This window comes from Geospiza fortis, unplaced genomic scaffold (genome assembly GCF_000277835.1).
Source record: "Geospiza fortis unplaced genomic scaffold, GeoFor_1.0 scaffold279, whole genome shotgun sequence".
NCBI classification, from domain to species: domain Eukaryota; kingdom Metazoa; phylum Chordata; class Aves; order Passeriformes; family Thraupidae; genus Geospiza; species Geospiza fortis.
The window spans coordinates 2,698,719-2,717,705 of NW_005054352.1; the positions used below are offsets into that span (position 1 = coordinate 2,698,719).

An 18,987-nucleotide genomic window follows, 5' to 3' on the forward strand; every position below is an offset into this window, starting at 1 on the left:
GATACACACATTGAAAAGACTCCTGCAACAACTTTCTTTGAATCAGTTGTGCAGGAGCATATTTTAAAGACATTTTTAAAGTGTCCTCTAATCTTCCATAGTCCTACAAAGTCTTCTTCATGCAGGCCCATATTCTGAAGTAAAAGAGAGACTTCCATCATAATTGTCCCTCAGATTTTGTCACTTTTTATTACTAAAGAGAAAACTACAGTATATAAATGTCAAATTGACTTCTAAACATTCACAATATATCAGACTATAGAGTAAATCAGTCTTCATCTTTTACACTTGGGAGGAGAACGAAATTATTAGAGAGCACTGTGAGTTAAATGTTCTGTTCATTCTGAGGAAGAAAATGCAGGTATGCTGTGAAAACACAAAGGAAGGCAAGTAGCTGGTACTTGCTAATTGTGAAAACATTTTGAAAAAAAAATTACCAAGAATGAAACCATGTACCTTTCAGGACAATGGGAAATAGCTTCAAATTGAAAGAGGGTAGCTTTACATTAGATATTAGGATGAAATTCTTGATTGCGAAGGTGATGAGGCGCTGCAACAGGTTGCCCAGAGCAGCTGGGTATACCCCATCCCTGCAAGTGTTCAAGGTCAGGTTGGATGGGACTTTGAGCAACCTGGTCTAGTGGAAGGTGTTCCTGCTCACGACAGGGGAGCTGGAAGTAGATGATTATTCAGGTCGCCTCCAACCTCACAATTCTGTGAATATATGTGCAGAGCAGCTCAAGAGGTCAGCAGTTGCAATGGTGACTTGCACAAAGGCACCATTCTTTCTGTACCTTGTTTTATATAGGTCCTTAAAGCCCTGTTCCTACAGAAGTAATGTTGCCAGGCCCTCTGCAATGGGACAGAGAGGTCAGAAATAAAAGACAGAAAGATATGCCAGGCAGGCGGCAATATAATGGATGCACATAAAGAAACTGCTGGTCATGCACAAACAGAAGCAAAACAACCATGTCCACAGGAGGGGATGAACAGGTTGTTGCGGGTCTCTTGAAGTAAGGAAAAACAAGAAGAGAGACATGCAAGGAAGCAAACAGGATCAAGTTACAGTTTTTATTGTAACTCTCTTATTTTTCTCTTTATAATGTCTAGAAGTCACTAGAGTAGTCATGTGGGTCTTCAAATACCCTGAAGTTAAAATTTATGAAAAAAAAAGCCAACTTCAAATTACTTCTGTAATTAAGATCTCAAACTTTGCAATCCTAAACATGTGGCCTTAGGGATGCATTAGACATTTAACTGAAAGCTAGCTTGTGCCAGTCCAAAGATTTGGACAACAGAATGAATTTGATCTGCAGAAGCAGGATGCCATACTGGATATTATCATCTGTAATCCATATGGATTAGTTTGTATTATGTGCCTTCTCAAAACGTAAGAAAGATGCAACAGGACTTTCAGGACTGGAGTAGCAAGTCAAGTGACTAAAACACTTTCCCCTTTTACCCTCATACTTGTTAAAAAACAGACAGTGGACTATGGGCAAGAAAACATGGTGGAAAACCAACTGTAACCACAGCACAAATACTGTATATTATCTGCAATAAATTCTCATCTTTACAGAAATACCAAAACAGTTACAAAGATATAAATATTAATTGCATTAATCCAAGTTTGGAACTCTTCAATTTCCAGATATAAATGGAAGATGAATTACATTAAAGTTATTGAGCTGAAATTATTCCTAGATGTGAACAGCTGGTGTATTTTTAATTATGCAGTTGTTAAACCAGCAAGTATTAATACTATTTTAGGTATATTTTTGATAGAAATGACAAAAATCATAGAAGACTGTTTTAGGCCATAATGGTGGCTATTGAGATCGTAAACGAAGTGAATGCAAATTATACAGAAGGATAAAAACAAATCTGAAACTAAAGCTCTTAATTTCAAAAAGAGGAAATTATAAACGAGGGGGAATAAACCCATATGCACATAAAAATAGTAGAGAAATCAAATTTAAGTTAAATGTGCAAAGCCCAAAACTTGTATCTCAAGTTTGCTCTTCAGCAAACTGCTGGGAATATGTAAGCATAAGTGAGCTCAAAAGAGGTTTTTCATACCAAGTACTTTAATTTAACATTCCAAAGTTGTCTTTACTTCAACAAGTTACTCCAGAGCCTGTTTCTCTTCTTGTTCTCATCTCCACTGCACAAATGCAGCTCCTGTACATGGTAGTGAGTCCTTCTGTACAAGATTAGCTATACGCCATATTCATTTTAGGTGTTTCACAAACACAATATATTCTGTAGGAACTCATGAACATTTAAAGATAATAGATTTAAAATATAATAATTTAAATCACAGTTTGCATTTGAATATATCTTTATAATAGAATGGACATGGGTTACATTCTGGAGAAAGAAAAGATAAAGGAAGCCTGCTGGACATTTAACCAAAAGGCTATATACTGGGATAAAAGTCTAATACATTAATATTAATATTATAGTATATCTCTGAAGGTATTTTAATTATTTTCTACCTAAAAATGTACTTAGTTAAATCTGTATCACTTTAGTTTACCTCCACTTTGTGATAATATTTTTCTTAAAAATTACAAACTACTGATTTTTAGGAACACAATATCTATTGCCTCAGATTTTAAAAATGAAGTTCAGTTATGATTTTAAATGTTTAAGGGCCTCTGGAAAGTTTGTGATCTTTAAAAATATTAAGCCAATCAATTTGAATATGTCAGAAAAAATAAAACTTAAAGCTCTGATCTGTTTCATTTTAACCACAGGAAATTAGAAAAAATAGCTAAATAGTCTACATAAATATTTATACTCTGTTTATATATAAAAACTATATAAATAAAGCCAAAGAAACCTTCCACTAATACATCAACTGTTCATAATTTCATGGGGTTTAAGTTTCTCTGGCAGATGTCTTATTATCTGTAAGAGTAGCTGTTTCCTCATCTAACAGATGAGAAATTAATAAAAGTTAGTCACGCCTGATTAAACCAGCTTAATATTTTTGTAAACAAAAGAACACAAAAAAGGTTCAAGAGGTAAAACTACAATACACAGACTTACCACCTTGGAAATTGAAGCAAAAAATCACAAAAAAATCTCAGCTGAAAACCAGCTGAGATTCTTTCCATGCTAAGTATTGTCAACAGATATTTTTGTATACTTTTAAATACCACAACATTACATGAACTTTAGAAAGGTGCAAATGACTAATACGATAGAAAGTCTGAAACAACAAAATCCCATTAATAACAAAAAAAATTGAGGGAGTGGGTTGGGAAACATTATTCTAGCAAGCTGGAAACACTACGTTCTGAGAGTACACAGAGCAATTATAATTAATGTTATATAAAAACCTTGTACAGGAACAGCCCAAATACTATTGGCTGAATTCTGCACTGTTAAAGGTAATAAGAGGCACAAATGTAACAGGTAAGAGGATCAAGCTGTAACATAAAACCACCTGCTTCCACTAGAGCTGGCAACCCAAGATGCTGAGTTCCAAAATTTGCCTCTTTTCACATGCCATTTTGACAGCTTCTCTGTCAAGCCACACACTTCCTAGGTACTGATAAATGGAAATAATCTCTTTATAGTACTTCACAAATAATTGCTCTAGCACAGAATGAAAAGAAAAATGTTGATTCTTTACTGCACAAATAGATTATTATATATGGAATATTTTAAAGATAACTCTGTTAACGCTTGTTATGGACTACCTCTATTTTCCCAAAAGAAATAGGTGGTCTATAAAAAGTTTTCCAAGGTTTTGGCACTGCTTCATCATTTTCTGTTATTTTTTTCCCTAAACTATATAGTAGGATCAATTACAGCAGTTCTTATGAAAAAAACCCACAACAAATATAAAATAAAAACCACATTATCCTGAGGATGGACTAAGCAAACACAAACTCTTCTATCACCTCTGGGATAACAGTCCCAACTGAATGCCCTAGATTAAATTATTCTGGTATTCTGAAATGTGTTGGTTTGAGGGCTCCCAAAGGGCAGAGGCAATATACATCAAAAAATAAGACACACATTTGTTTTTCAGCTAAGAAAAAAACCTTCTCTTTCTGTCCTTCCCTCTATATTTATGCATGAGGTTCTTTTAATACTTGGCAAACTGGGTATCATTGTCAAGGTAATCTATTAAAGCTGTCTTTTAACCTAGCCTATGTTAGGTTGGGAAAAATAAATTTCTACTCCAATTTGTGGGAGGGCAACAAAGAGCCAGAATTTAAGAGTTCCAAGCAGGAAAAGTCACTTGACATTAAGAACTTGTCCACCATTACAAATCTCTTAAAATATTTCCCAAATAGTTATTTCACTGTAAACTGCCTTATGAACATTTTAATTCTAAAGGAAAAAAATGCCTTTATATAACTTAGTGTGGTACAAATGTAGTATATTCATATATTTATAGGAGAGAAATCTCTTTCCAAAAAAGATTCTTCACATATGAGCTCATATATAAATAAGTTACACAGTAATAACTGTTTTAGTTATGATATAAGGATACCTTTAGCTTGAATTGATGAATAATACAAAATAGGCTATGACACATCCGGAAAATGAAAAAAACCTGAAATCACACTCAAAACTTCACAACTCTGACCACATACTTTGTTTTAGCCTGATTTCTGATTTCACTACTGGTGCCTTATGGCTTCCCTGGCTGAAGTGTGTATGAGCAGTTTTCTGCAGAAAACTAGTAAGAATAGTAGAAAACCAGTAGGCAAATCAATACCTACTTCCCATACTAATTTCTTGAAGTAAAATAACATGAAGACATGACTATGACAGCCCCTGTGAAGAAAGTAATGCTGAGAATTAAATTACATTAATGAACAGCAATTCTAAACACATTTTATGGGTGTTAAGGAGACAGCTGCTGCATCTGAAATCTGACATTTAATGAATTTTCAATAAAAATTAAAATCTGATCTAATATTTATGAAATAGTGAAATTATATTTTAATTAATTGCAGAAAATGTTTTAAAGTTTTAAAGCAAGCAGGCAAGTCCTAAAATTTACTGTTTGTTTTCACCTTCCTCTGTGTTTTTGATCATGCAAAAGAAATGTGCACTGGAAATCTGTAGTGATAGATGTACTGGCACAAAAACATGCAAAGTCATATCCTGTGGCAAAAAAAATGTAGGCTGAGGAAGTATTCTATGAATAGATTGAATGACTGTTTTCTTCCATCTTATAATACAGAGTTAAAGTATGATTTTTTCAGAGAGACATGGTTGTGAGCACTATAAACTCCACGTTTTAGATGTAAAATGGAGATAACTGAACATCCCCATCTTCATGAGCTGTTTTGAGACTGAAAGAAAAATGAAGTTACAAACTTCTGTTCACTCCAGGCAATTTTTTTTGTCAGTGAATCCTTTCACTGACTCACATCTCACCACGTAATTCAAAAACACATTTCTTGTTATTTCATATCTCAACAGTACTCTGACACTACTTCTTCTCATTGTTTCCCACCAACACTGAACTTCTCATCCTTTCTATTCACCTGCATGCCTTCTTCCTTGTCTTTCACACGTTCCAGTATTCCTCCATATTTCAGTTCCTGTTGAAAATAATCTTTGCATTTCTTCCACTGGAATTTTTAGTTGACTAACACATATGCTGACTTTAAAACTCAGAAGTATGTGATTTTCTTCTGTGTAGACCTGAATAATCATCATCTCACTAATCCTTTCTTTATGCTGCAGAATTCAAGATGTTCTGTTTCTGTATTTTTCACATGATTCTGAACTTTTAATATTTTTTGTCTTCAGATCACTTCATGGAAAGCTATGCTTTAAACAAACAGCTCCTGCACAGAGGTGTGCTCCAAACACTGCACTGAAAAAACAATTACACACAATTGTGCAATTATGTTATGGAAGTTTTGATTCTGTATTATTTTTTTTACAAAGCATTGGTTATTCCCTTTGGAAGTTAGCATGTCAGACTTAAAAACTGCAAAAGGAAAATACAGAAAACACTACATTAACAAAAGATTCTTTTTCCTCTTGACATTTCTCAGAACAAGAAAAAATGACCAGGCAGTATTAACTTGAACCTACTGTATTTTCACAAGAGTAGAAAATGTAAATGGGTTTCCTGTTTGTTTCTTAGTTTCAGAATTAGAATCTGTATAGCAATCTTTTGGGTCAGCTCTGATGCGTGAATCACTATCTATTTTATGGACACATTACTGTACTCTCTTTCCTATAATCTCCTTTAAATGTCTGACAATTTAAAAAAAAAAGTGGGAGTAGAAGACTCAACAGTTTGTGTTTATATAAATCTGGATTAAATATTTCTTATTCTAGTACATATTTCAGTAGCTGGAATAAAACAGGCTGAAAAAAATTACTATGACATGACAGTGTTATCCAATGGATTATAATAGGATTTTGTTTAATTACATGAGTTTCTCTTACTTTTGCACCACAATTCTGACACAGTCTAGAGTTCAACTGCAGAAATGTGTTTTAAACATAAAGCTGTAATTACTAATTTCAGGTCTCTCTCTTCACAGAAAATAATCGAGTATATATTAAAAAAAATAGCATCATTAAAATAACACCTAACTACAAAGAACATAAAATAAGACTACTAACCCACAGCGTGAACTCTTCCTCCATGCTTCTTTGAAATCTTGTTTGCTTTAACTACGTGTAGAGCATTTTCTTTGAACTGCAGTTCACAAAGTCTTTCAAGAAGAACTGTCATTTCTTCAGTGATGGTATCCAGGTAAGTTTCATTAATAAACTTTAATGATGAAGATGGACCAATTGTCCCACTTAGTATATACAAATCCTCTTTTATCATTGTGCACAATCTGGGTATGGAACTTTGGTAACCATGAACGACCTTATCAAAATTTGTTTCACCACAACTAGACAAAATACAGTTTTGTAGAAGATCACTAACCAGTTTATTCTGCATATTTTGATACCTCATTAAGACTTCTGATTTGGGATAAAGAAACAAAAGCTGCTGTACACACTGAGTTTTAAACTCCATTTGTTGTTGAGAAGCATTAGTGTTTGTTTCTTCTTGACTTTGCAGTCTATTTACTAAAAATTGTCGAAGATGCAATCTCACATCGTCCCAAAGAGATTTCACATCCACAGCTGAATCATCCTGAACGGTATGAAGCGAAGATGTTAACTCAAAAGATGTCCCACTTGCAGTACAGGGAAATGAGACACCACACTGACTAGACAGATCCAGAAGGAAGTGAAGTACCATTTCTTCTTGATTCTTCTCATTCTTCAACAAGCTTTGCTAACAAAGGTAAATCAGACAGTACTTTAGAAATTTTTGGTAATTACAGTTCATTAAATGAACAGCCTCATATTAGACTAAAACCTGTTTCCTATACTAATTATCTTAACAGCAAGTAAGATATGTCAGCAACAGAAATCATAAAATCTGTGGAAAACAGGATTTATACATGAATTAAGTTTCTGTCTACCTCTGCCAATAACTCACACTCATCTTCTCATCTTTCTTATATCCCCACCCTCTTTTCTCAATCAATTCTAGACCACAGTTCAAAGGAAACCCTTGGCAGCCTTTTTGTTGTCACAGCATCTTCTAAAGAAAGAGGTATGAAAAAATCACTTAAGATTCACACAGATAATGACTGGTTTTTCTCATAAAACCAAGCAAGGAATTTATAAAATGGTCACCTTCTATGGCTCAGCAGGCAATCATCAAAAAGATCATTCTAAGGATAAAAAAGTCATCCCAGGAGTCGCTTAAAGACGTAAAATTGAAAACTTGTCAAGAATTAAAGAGTCTTAGATGACACAGGACAGAGGAATAAGAAGCTGCGTAACCCATCAAACCAAGATGCAGACTGATATATTAGTGACCTCCATGTACATCTGTGCTGTATGGGTTGGAGAAGGCAGTCGGTTAACAAAGCAAGTGAAATCACATGGCTGCCGCTCCTTCTTCATTCAAGTCTGAAGAGCTCTCTCTCAGTCCAGGGCAAGGATCTCTGACCTTAGAGCTGCTTCAGCTTCAAGAGGTCATGCAGCAAATGGCAGCTCCTCTTGTCACAGCTCAATACTATCGTCACAAGAAAACTGAGTGGAACTGGTGGTATTCTTGATTTTCTTAGTTTCAGTAGGAAAGCCTTAAGTGGATGAGAATCCAGAAGCCCTCTCACTTGCTCCTTCATCTCCCATTGATTCTCCCTAACAGAGAAAAGCATTGTGGCAAACCACCTCAGGGGGGTTCATTCCAGTCTGTCCTTTATGTGTTATAGTTCCACCTCAGCCAGCAACCAAGCCCCAGGCAGCCACTTGCTCACTCTTGCACCAGCAGGACTGAGGAGAGAACTGGAAGGGTAAAAGCCACAAAACTCATCGGTTGAGAGACAGACAGATTAAAAGTAAAGCAAAAGCCATGCACACAAGCAAAGCAAAACAAGGAATTAATTCACTGCTTACAATAGCAGGCAGGTGTTCAGCCATCTCCAGGACACCATCACTCATCATTAGGTCATCACTTCAGACATGCCTGTTTTCTTTCTTCCCCATACTTTATATATGGAGCCTGATGCCACATGGTCTGGAATATCTCTTTGGTCAGTTTGGGTCACCTGTCCTGGCTATGTCTCCTCCCACCCTCGCATGCACCCCCAACTTCCTCACCAGTGTCACAGTATGAACAGCAGAAAGGCTCTGTGTAAGCCCTGCTTGGCAATAATAGAAAAACCTCTCTATTGTGATGTGTATTCAGCACAAATCCAAAACATAGCCCTGTACTAAACACTAGAAATCAGCAGAGTCTGCAAGTCACACTCCATCCTATAAAGCAAGGCTGGTAAAGAAACCTTTGCTACCTTCCACCTTCAGCATTGCTGATTTATTTAACTTACAATATTTGAAGAAAATATTAGTTTTATTTCTGATCCCATTTTGAAGGGCAGGTAAATTATTCAAGTTTGAGTGTAGTATTGCATAAACATAACCATTTTGGAATGCCAAATACTAAATCTTTCCCCTGTAGCAAGATTTTATCCATAGATAAGTATGCTTTAGAGTGAAAAAAATTTTTAAATTCAGAACCCCTATTTTTTGTTCCTGATGTTTCAAACCTGTTACATACCTTAGAGGGTTTAACCTTCTTGTTGCCCTCTACTCTGACCAGAGTTTCTTGAAAAAAACCCTCACTTTCACTACAGTACCTAATTCTGAATAACAAACTGGGAACTTGATTGCGTCTTATAAAGAAAGTCTTAAAAATAACAGACTACCTATTTTTCTTCTATTTTAGATCTTTATTTCAAAATAATTCTTATTAATTCTTCATACTTAACAAGCAGGAAAGATGTGGAAGACAGAATAATAAAGGAAATTATCAGTTGAATATCATCCTACAAAAGCATGTGCATGTAACAGAAATATGTGCAACTTGTTCAAATCTTAAATCATATATATCAAAATGCATAATACTGATCCCATTTTCTTTTATTATCTGCTAAACTATTCTATAAAGTTTAGCGGCCCCAAAGAAAAATGTGTTTCAAAGTGTAAACTGAAACCCTGATTACTAACCACTGTGTTGAAAGGTTGTCTCTTGGCAAGTAGACTTCTGCACTCTAAATGTTGGGGTTTTTTATGAATCATGCTCAAATACTACATTCTGAAATGTACAAAGAAAAAGAAGCTATCAAAACATTGCATGCACCTGATGCCTTCAATGGTGAATCCAAACGGTCTTCCAAGCAAGTCCCTACTGCTGCTTTTTAAGGCAAAGCAGAAATATTTTTATATATCCAAGGACTGTTTCAATCCCTTTGTAATTTAAACTACAGCATTAAAAATAGGAGCTTGCAGATGCTATTTTAGATGTAGTGATACTCAGAAAGAGTACCTGAAGTGAACTTTGAAGCTCTAGAAAGTGTTATCAAGTGTCTTCACACACTGCCTATATTGATATACGTTTTTAATTTAAAAATTAACCTATAAAAACATTGTAAAAGATTATGCCAGCACTATTCAAGAGAAAAAGATCCAAATTAGTATCCAAACGTTTTGGAGAAGCATAAAAAGTTCCCTTTTGAGCACAGAAAGTTAGTCATAACAATAACATACAGAAAACCAGTTGCAGTTTACCAACCAGATTACAGCGTAATATGCACAACTACCTACCATATCAATAAACAAGTACAGTAAGATGAAGACTTGATTAAAAAAAGAATCTGCCATTATTTTATCAGGAAGAGAATTTAATGACAATGTGTTAGTGCATATATTCAGCTTTTAAATATTGAGTTACAAGACAGTACACAGAATGACAACATTTCACATAATTAACATTTTTGGGCTTTATGAAGAAATTCTCGGTATTTTCATAAAAATTTACAAACATATGATAATAACAATAAACCTAAATATAGCACCCCAGGCAAAGCCCAAAAAGAACTTTGTACTGCTTTTCAATTGTCCCAGCAGCTTTACACAAAATTCTTAACAAAATAAATACACATAATAAATTATAACAATGAATAAGGATGTTGTCCTGAAGTAGAAAGAAGGTTCCTGTTACTGAATATTTATTATATATACTTAATTAAAAGCATGCAAGAAGAAATTATCTAATTAGTTCAATGGATAGAGATATATATTTAAGAAAGGTCCCTTTATAATAATCTCATTAATCCTGAATATTATTGAAAATAGTTGACTGCAGATGAAAGTAACTTCTTACAGACAGACTGTAGTACAGTCAGCACTATAGATACAGACAGTACAGATACATTTTTCATCTGTAATTCCATCTACACAGCAGGCTGGATTATCTAAGAAGCCATAAGCATGGAAATAGTGATGTGAAAGTTACTGAGCTCCAAAACTGTTTTCATGATAAACTGCAGAACTGAGACTTCCAGGCTTCTCACTTTGCTGTCTGTTTAGCAGCCTGCCACAGAGCCATTCTCAAGGCTTAACTGGATAATACAGCTTCTTAACAAAATAAATACACATAATAAATTATAACAATGAATAAGGATGTTGTCCTGAAGTAGAAAGAAGGTTCCTGTTACTGAATATTTATTATATATACTTAATTAAAAGCATGCAAGAAGAAATTATCTAATTAGTTCAATGGATAGAGATATATATTTAAGAAAGGTCCCTTTATAATAATCTCATTAATCCTGAATATTATTGAAAATAGTTGACTGCAGATGAAAGTAACTTCTTACAGACAGACTGTAGTACAGTCAGCACTATAGATACAGACAGTACAGATACATTTTTCATCTGTAATTCCATCTACACAGCAGGCTGGATTATCTAAGAAGCCATAAGCATGGAAATAGTGATGTGAAAGTTACTGAGCTCCAAAACTGTTTTCATGATAAACTGCAGAACTGAGACTTCCAGGCTTCTCACTTTGCTGTCTGTTTAGCAGCCTGCCACAGAGCCATTCTCAAGGCTTAACTGGATACTACAGCTCACAGCAAGACTGTCATGCAGTTAGTAAGCTCCCGGGAAGCTGGAGAGCTGGAAAGCACATTTTATATAAGATGGGGACATTTTTGTGTTTTCCAAACAAATGCCGCCACCTGGTGTTCAGGCATATGGCTTGAATAGACCTTGAAGAAGGAAGCAAGCAGGGAATGGACCCAAGTAAGTCATCAGTGCCATGCCACATTCTGAGGGAATACAGGAAGGATCTAAGTGGACAAAGAGGAATAAAAAAAGACTCCTGAAAGCAAGAACTTCACAGTCAGCTTCTTCTGGGATTCTCCAATTTCATCTAGATCAAGTATGGCATGTGGCTGCCTCTGACATCCTTGAATGGGATGATTTTTAACAGCAACATTCATACTTATCAACTTTGTCAGAAGAGAACAAAATCACTCTTCACCACATGAACATTAAAGACCTGCCATCTCTAAAAAGTAACTTCCTCATTTGATACAGATCAATATCCAGTGGAATCAACGGTGACTGAAAGAGCAACAAGAGTCCTATGAGTCAAAACAACGATTGATTTTATCAAGCTTGTGCTCTTGCCAGAGAAAGCACTTCCCTTCTCTAAATTCCCCTTCTGGACATTCCCCTTCTCTTGCATTAGAGTTAATCTTAGCCTAAAGTTGTTCATGGTCTAAACCATGACATGGAAGTGACAAAGAATAATCACTGGATACTGTTTATGTGTTTGGATTTCATATATATGTATCATATCAAATGCACACATCTAGTTTATATATAAACTTGAAGACCATAATTTACTGAGGGATCAGCCTTCACTTATCTTGCCAATTCAATTTTCCAGACTTCTATTTCCACATGTATATCCAAATGCAAGCTTTCAATAAAAATTTTGGATAAAAATACTCTCTAATACTCTTTAATTTCACTGAAGTGAAATTTGATTTCTGGTTGCATCTCCTTGTATAACTTGGTAGAACAAAGAATGTAGCTCCCACATTTCTCACTGGGAAACATAGAATCATTTGGATTGGAAGTGACTTTTTAAAAGTTTGTTTAGTACAATCCTCCTACAATGAACAGGGACATCTTCAACCAGATAAGGCTGCTCAGAGTTCAGTAGTACTTGGCCTTGAACATTTACAGGGATGGGGCATCTATGGCACCTACCTCTTTGGCCACACAGCAGGTAGGAAGTTTATGCTTAAATAATGCATAAAGGACAATAACATACATTAGATGACTTAAATTCATACTGATAAAAGTGAAGAACATGCAGTAACACTAACAGCCTCCATGTAGACAGCAACTTCCAATGTTTTTTTTACCAACATGCGTTTTATAAAACAATCCAAGCAGTGCTGAACATATGGTAGCATCTGTGAAAAGATTTTGTTCCAAGTTTGTCTATTTAAGGCATGATCAAAAGGAAATATAACACCCTGCTGCAGGCATGGATTTATGAACTATCCTCACAACAGTAAAGGCTGAAATGAGAAAACGAATTGAACTCATCCACCCACCTCCTCCCACCTCCAATCATATAATCAACTTTCCAACAATAAAATTTTTAATAAACAATTTTTACCAGGGTCTTAAGGAACTCCAGCAGCTCTCCATGGTCCGTAGAAGAAGGTCTGAGAGAACTAAAATTGCAGTTATTTAGCCACTGAATGCAGTCAGTTGTGCTTTGTAGTACTTCATCAGTACATATTTCATTTACATCCGATTGCAGGTCCTTAAGACACTTTTCTATGCTAAGAAAAAAAAATCACAGGATTTTTCTACATTATTTGCAGTCAAAAGCATTTTATACATGCCATATTTTAAAAAGAAAAACTACTTAAATTTAAGATAACTCTGGTCCTTCTTATTCACAGATTAAGCTACCCTCACAAAATAAGCCCTGAATTTGCAGAATTAACAATTAACATTTAAGTACTGTTGAGCTAGAGCTAAAAAAACTTTCCTTCAGGCCAGACAGTATCATCCTCAGCCAGAGTATGTACGGCTTCACTTTCAAACAATCTTATTCATTTTAATAAAGTAGTTCATGAACAAGACATTAGCCAACCTAATATCTGGTCCTTGGTGCTTAATTAGCTAAAGCAGAGACTATAAACTGAATCAATTACTGCATTCAAAGGTGAATGTGTAATTTTGCTCCTTTAAAAATCAGCAGTTGTTTTATAAAACATAAGATATATTAATAACTTCTTAAAGATCCACTGACATCACAGAAAAAGTTGAAAATAATTTCAGAGCCAGTTGTGCTGAGAAAGCAGATCTTTTCTTTCTTGTTTTGTCATTAGAATATTTGAAAGAAAACAGACTTTGTTTTCAAGGAGCTGATCTACTCCTTAACATTCATGTAGAACCATAACTCTTTTTATGAAACTAAATGCGTCAGTTACATTTTTACAGTGATTTCATTTGCAAAGATTACAAGAACAATTGAACATCCAGAATTATTTTATTTCTACTTGAGTGGACACTTAAGTGAAAACAAAACAAAACAAAAAAATCCAAAACAATCTAACTCTATTTATTTTCCTGCAAAAACACCTTTTTGGTATTTCATTTCTACATTTTTTTTCAAAAGCAATGCTTAATATTTCATACAGTTTCAGTTAGAAAAATAGAATTTAGATCCTGGCAAAACTGGGTTTAATAGCCCAGCCATGAATTCCAATCCTAAACTTGACAAAAGATTGGCAAGTATCTTTTTAGTTAGGGAAACCTGTTCTCAGGACTATGAAACTAAATGCCTTCATACACCTTGGCTCCTGGGACACTATCAAAGGCTCTTATTGTGGTGTGCTGATGTATCTCAAACATACCTAAATACATTACAGCATTGTGCATTATAAAATACACTACTATTGTTAAATCTCTGCCAATCTACTACTATAATGAGTGAAGTTTTACACTTTGACATATGAATCTGTGACCAAGCTAATAAACTACAAGCTTTGAATAAACTACAGCCTTCTCAAGACCAGACATGTTGGTAATTAGTCCTAATACTAATAAGGGGATTAAATGGATAGATTTCAGTGCCACTCCCCTGCTCCTTACCTCCCACACAAGTATAAATCATGATAACTATGTTCATTTTAATTAATCCTTTTATCCTCCCAAAATAAACATTTAATTAGGACTAAAGCTGTTTTTGATTGAATAAACATATTTTCATCCTGTTTATTTACAGCATACAGAATACTGTAGGTAAACAGAGTTTCAAAACCACTGCTGCATCTTGCTAAGAATTTTGTCAACACTCAGTAATACAAGAACATGGTTAATTATAGTTACTTACTCCTTTACATGAATTACATTAATTAAATATTTAGGAATTTGGTTACCTTAAAAAAAATAATAGTCTATTATCTGAGTTTAGAAAGGAAGCATTTCAAGTTAAAAAAAATTATTCTGTTAAATATTATTAAAATTATTCTCACCACCTAGGTTGGTATCAAAAACTTTATAATTTCACACCAGTGTAGGTAGAATGAGTCTTTGATTTCCTGGTTTAGAAAAGAAATTTCCTAAAGTTTCAGAAACTGCAAACAAAAATGTAATTTTGATGTGAAAAATATGCTTAATGTATTTCATTAATTTTCTTAAAAGTACAATTTTTAAGCCATATAAAGGGCTAGATTCCTTTTTTCCCAGTAATATTTTTTCATTAGGTGCAAATGTACTTTGTTCAAGTTCAGAGTAGCAAATTCTCTCCTTCTCTGAACATACTGAGACACTAATCCAGATGATGTCAACTGACATGATATTCATATTATGGACCTGCAAATTTAATGACCCTCAATAAATTTTTTGAGTCCACAGATGACTCAACCGTTTTTTTGGAACCTGTGGAACTCTTCAGACACAAACAGAAAAAAACCAGTCACCAAGCTACTGAGGAAGGAGTGGAATGTAAAAGCTCAAATTAAAAATATAACCTTTCTCTGTAGCAAAGAAACCTGATAGTTATGCTTGTACTTTTTTTTTTAATTGACTAGTTTTTCAAGAAACAAATCTTTAGTCTGACACAGGTAGTACCCTGAGCCTTTGTGGGCACATATTTTTTGTGGATAGTACTCCTAGCATACCATTATAAAAGTGAAAATGATGTGACTGAAATAGCTTCTCCTCCTTACAGGGGACAATGCCTGCTGTTCTTTAACAAACCAAAGCCAAGTTGTGTTATATTATCTGTGTCCACATTGGAGTGCTTTTCCAGAGAAACATTTGGTAAGTACTCACACTGCAGAGAGACAATCTAAATGTAAGAGTTCTTAGGTGCTCTTATTTATTAAGTTAATGATAATTTTTACAAATAACCTAATCATCTGGAGAGAATGCTTTTTAAGTGGCTTCATAAACGGACAAACAGTTTAAAAAGTACTGTAATGGAACTGATAGTGTAAGCACTATCATACTATCATACAATGTCACACAACATTATTTTGAAACTTATGGTATCAGAATAAGGGTTGCCCCCTCCATATATCATCTTCCATTGCCTAAGATTACTGTGAGTAAGTTGAAGTATGATCTTCTAACTCCTTTCAATTTCTAACAAGCACATTTCAATTTATTTCATCTAGCATGGGGAGCAGCCATAAAATGACAGTGACATTGGTTAAATTAAACTGCTAAGCTATAAAGGGAAATTATCTTTTAACCTCATGTTCCTTGTTCTTAAGATCCTCACATTCATGGAAACACAGCTTTAGAATCAGTTTACATATCTTTTATTCAGAACAGACTGCTTTAAAATAACTAAGATCATTGTTTTCACTGCCGTTGAAGAATCAAGCAGTGTTAGAAAACTACTGTTATTACTCATTAAAAACCTTGACTGCTAGAGGTATAGGACATTCATACAAAAAAAATGTCTCATCATTTGGAAGTCTGTGTATCAGAGGACCTGCTGTGAGCAGTAAAAAAATTTGCAGAAAGACTTTTAGCAGTGTAATTCACACAGACATTTTCATTGTTAAACTTTCTCTTGATCTTGAACCCAAAGAGGTAAACCAAAGACACAGCACCTGGTTCAAGGACTTCGAAAACTATTGCATATCTCTAATTTAGCTCCTTACAAAACATATCCACTCTTAACTGTAAAGTGACTGTATCATTGAAACCAGAAAAAATAGAATGGTGATGGCTTTGCTACACTTTAGCAAGAAAAAAGTACTCAACAGCCTAACCATATATGAACAGTCAGTTCTAACTGAACCACTACCTGCCCACATTTGATTGCCATTCTTGTTTTAAAGGCTCAAGATATTTCTGTCACAAGATGTAAGCTTTGTCTTGGTAAGTTATTTCAGAAGACAGGCAGTGAAACATGAGTTTTTCAACTCCATTGACTAAAACATGACAGTGACAAATAAGGGTTCAAAACCCATCATCTCATATATGCTCATATGAAATGAAATGGGATACTTTACAGGGCAGTCAAAAATCTGATTATAGCTTCTGTAGATGTAGATGACAGCTAATTAACCACCTAAGGTACTGACACAGTGATAATCACTGAATATTTGAATAAAGAAATCATGTGTCAATAAAACAGCCAATTTCTGAGCAACTATGCTGCCCAGCTAGCAAGCTGCTGTGGAACAACTAACCCAGACTCAGTGATTATGCACAAAGACAACACAGTCTGCACAGGAAAAAAAATACATTCCTTTCTCAGTTTGTTTACTTATTCCTAGCAATTGGTCCAGTAAAGTGATTAGACTAGACAACTACTATTCTGACAAATAATAATATCTTTAATAGCTGTAATATCTTTATAGGCATCAAATTTTCAGGCAAACACTAAAGTAATACATTTGTACAACAAGCCAGCTACATTCACCCAAAAGAGCCAAATTACTTTTGAAAGCTGTGATAAATATTAGGTCCAAGTAAAACTGATAAAATCATAACGTTTTTTCCTCTACAATTAGCCCTCATTTTGAAATCCTCCCAAATACTCAATCATTCTTGGGATTTTGGTTGAAAAAGCCAAAATTTTGATAAATCTCTTGACTAATAGGAATATGAGGCATAACTGCTTCCTGAAAATTCCTGAGCAGAACAAGCAAAGATTTTCTTCAAAATAAGATAGAAAGATGACTCCTGCAGCACATCTCAGTTTAAAAACATATAAGCCCTTTTACACGTCAGTTCTAATACAGGAAAATGGAATGAGATAGCTTGACTTAATACCCTGTTTGAAACTTCTCCATCCCTTTATTTTGACATTGGTAAGCATTTCTTGGCAAATCAGCAAAGTTATGATCAACAGCTGGACCATGTCATACTAACATCCTTACTGAGACATCTTCCAGATCTACAATTCACAAGATCTTATTAGTTCCCAAATAATAATCATAATTTTATCAAACGGTGATGGGGAAAGATGCAATGCTCTAAGTGCTTAGTAGCACTGATCTCATTGCAGCCCTTCAAAATCCTTATGAGTAAACTACTGTTAATTAGGTCAGGTGGAGGTTTGTCGTGGTTTGACACCGGTCAACATGCCAGGCACCCATGAAAACCAGAACAAAGGGCTCATGAGTTGAGATAAGGATTGGGAGAAAACACTCTAAGGGCAAAACAGGCTCAAACTTAAAGGTATAAAGTAAACTTGTTACTAACAGAGTCAGAAGAGGATAATGAGGAGTAAAATAAGCCTTGAAACACCTTCTCCCCCCAGTTCCTCTCTCCTTCCCACTGAAAGTGCAGGGAGACAGGGCATGGGAGCAGTTGGTCAGTTTGTTGCTCGAAATACTTCTTCAGTTTGCTTTTAGGGAGAAGTGTCTCTCTTCCGCTGTGCTATGGGGTCCTTCCCACCGGAAACAGTTCTCCAAGAACTTCTCCAGTGTTGCTCCAATTTCACAAGTAGCAGTCTCACCCAACCTCCTGCTGTAATGTTAGTCCCTCCCAGGGGCAAAAGAAACTTCCCAAAACTGCCATGGCATGAGTCACTAGTTCACGAGGTGTAGTCCTTTAAGAATAAGCTGCTCTAGTTTGGAAGCAAGGGCCCTCTTTGTCTCTGGAAACAACGGCCTCTCTGTTCAGGTCTCCCATTGGATTACAGCTTTTTTTAGCATCCACCCACTCCAGCATGAGCACTTTTCCAACAGGTTGCAACTGGATCTCTGCATCCCCCCCATGGACTTCATGGATTATATGGAGATAGTTTGTTTCATTATAGTCCTCCCCATGGTTTGCGAAATATCGACTCCGACTCCAACGCTTGAAGCACCTCCTCTCCCTCTTTCTTTTCACTGATCTTGGCGTTGCCATGTTGTCTTTTTCGACATGCCCTCACTTCCTCCTCTTTCTCTGACTAGGAAAAAATCTCCCGCTCTTAAGTACCATTGCCAACAAATTCTACCTTTTTAAAGATATCTGCAGGATCCTGCAGCACTGAGAAGTTGATTTTGTCTAGATTCTGTGCAGGGGAATCACTCTCCGTGTTTCCACTGCCAGCCACACAGCCAAGCCGCCACCGGGCAGGAGGGGGAG

General features: G+C 35.3%; 1 protein-coding gene across 3 annotated transcripts in view; it reads right to left on the reverse strand.

The window, feature by feature from the left end:
- Positions 1 to 18,987, reverse strand: part of KIAA0825 (KIAA0825 ortholog) — a 225,881-nt gene that overhangs the window by 177,717 nt on the left and 29,177 nt on the right. For all 3 annotated transcript variants that reach the window (XM_031058934.1, XM_005423416.2, XM_031058933.1), the window contains exons 4-5: positions 13,049 to 13,217; positions 6,619 to 7,288 (exon numbers count right to left, since the gene is read on the reverse strand). In XM_031058934.1, the coding sequence (XP_030914794.1) occupies positions 6,619 to 7,288; positions 13,049 to 13,217 (839 nt within the window). The remainder of the gene's footprint in view (positions 1 to 6,618; positions 7,289 to 13,048; positions 13,218 to 18,987) is intronic.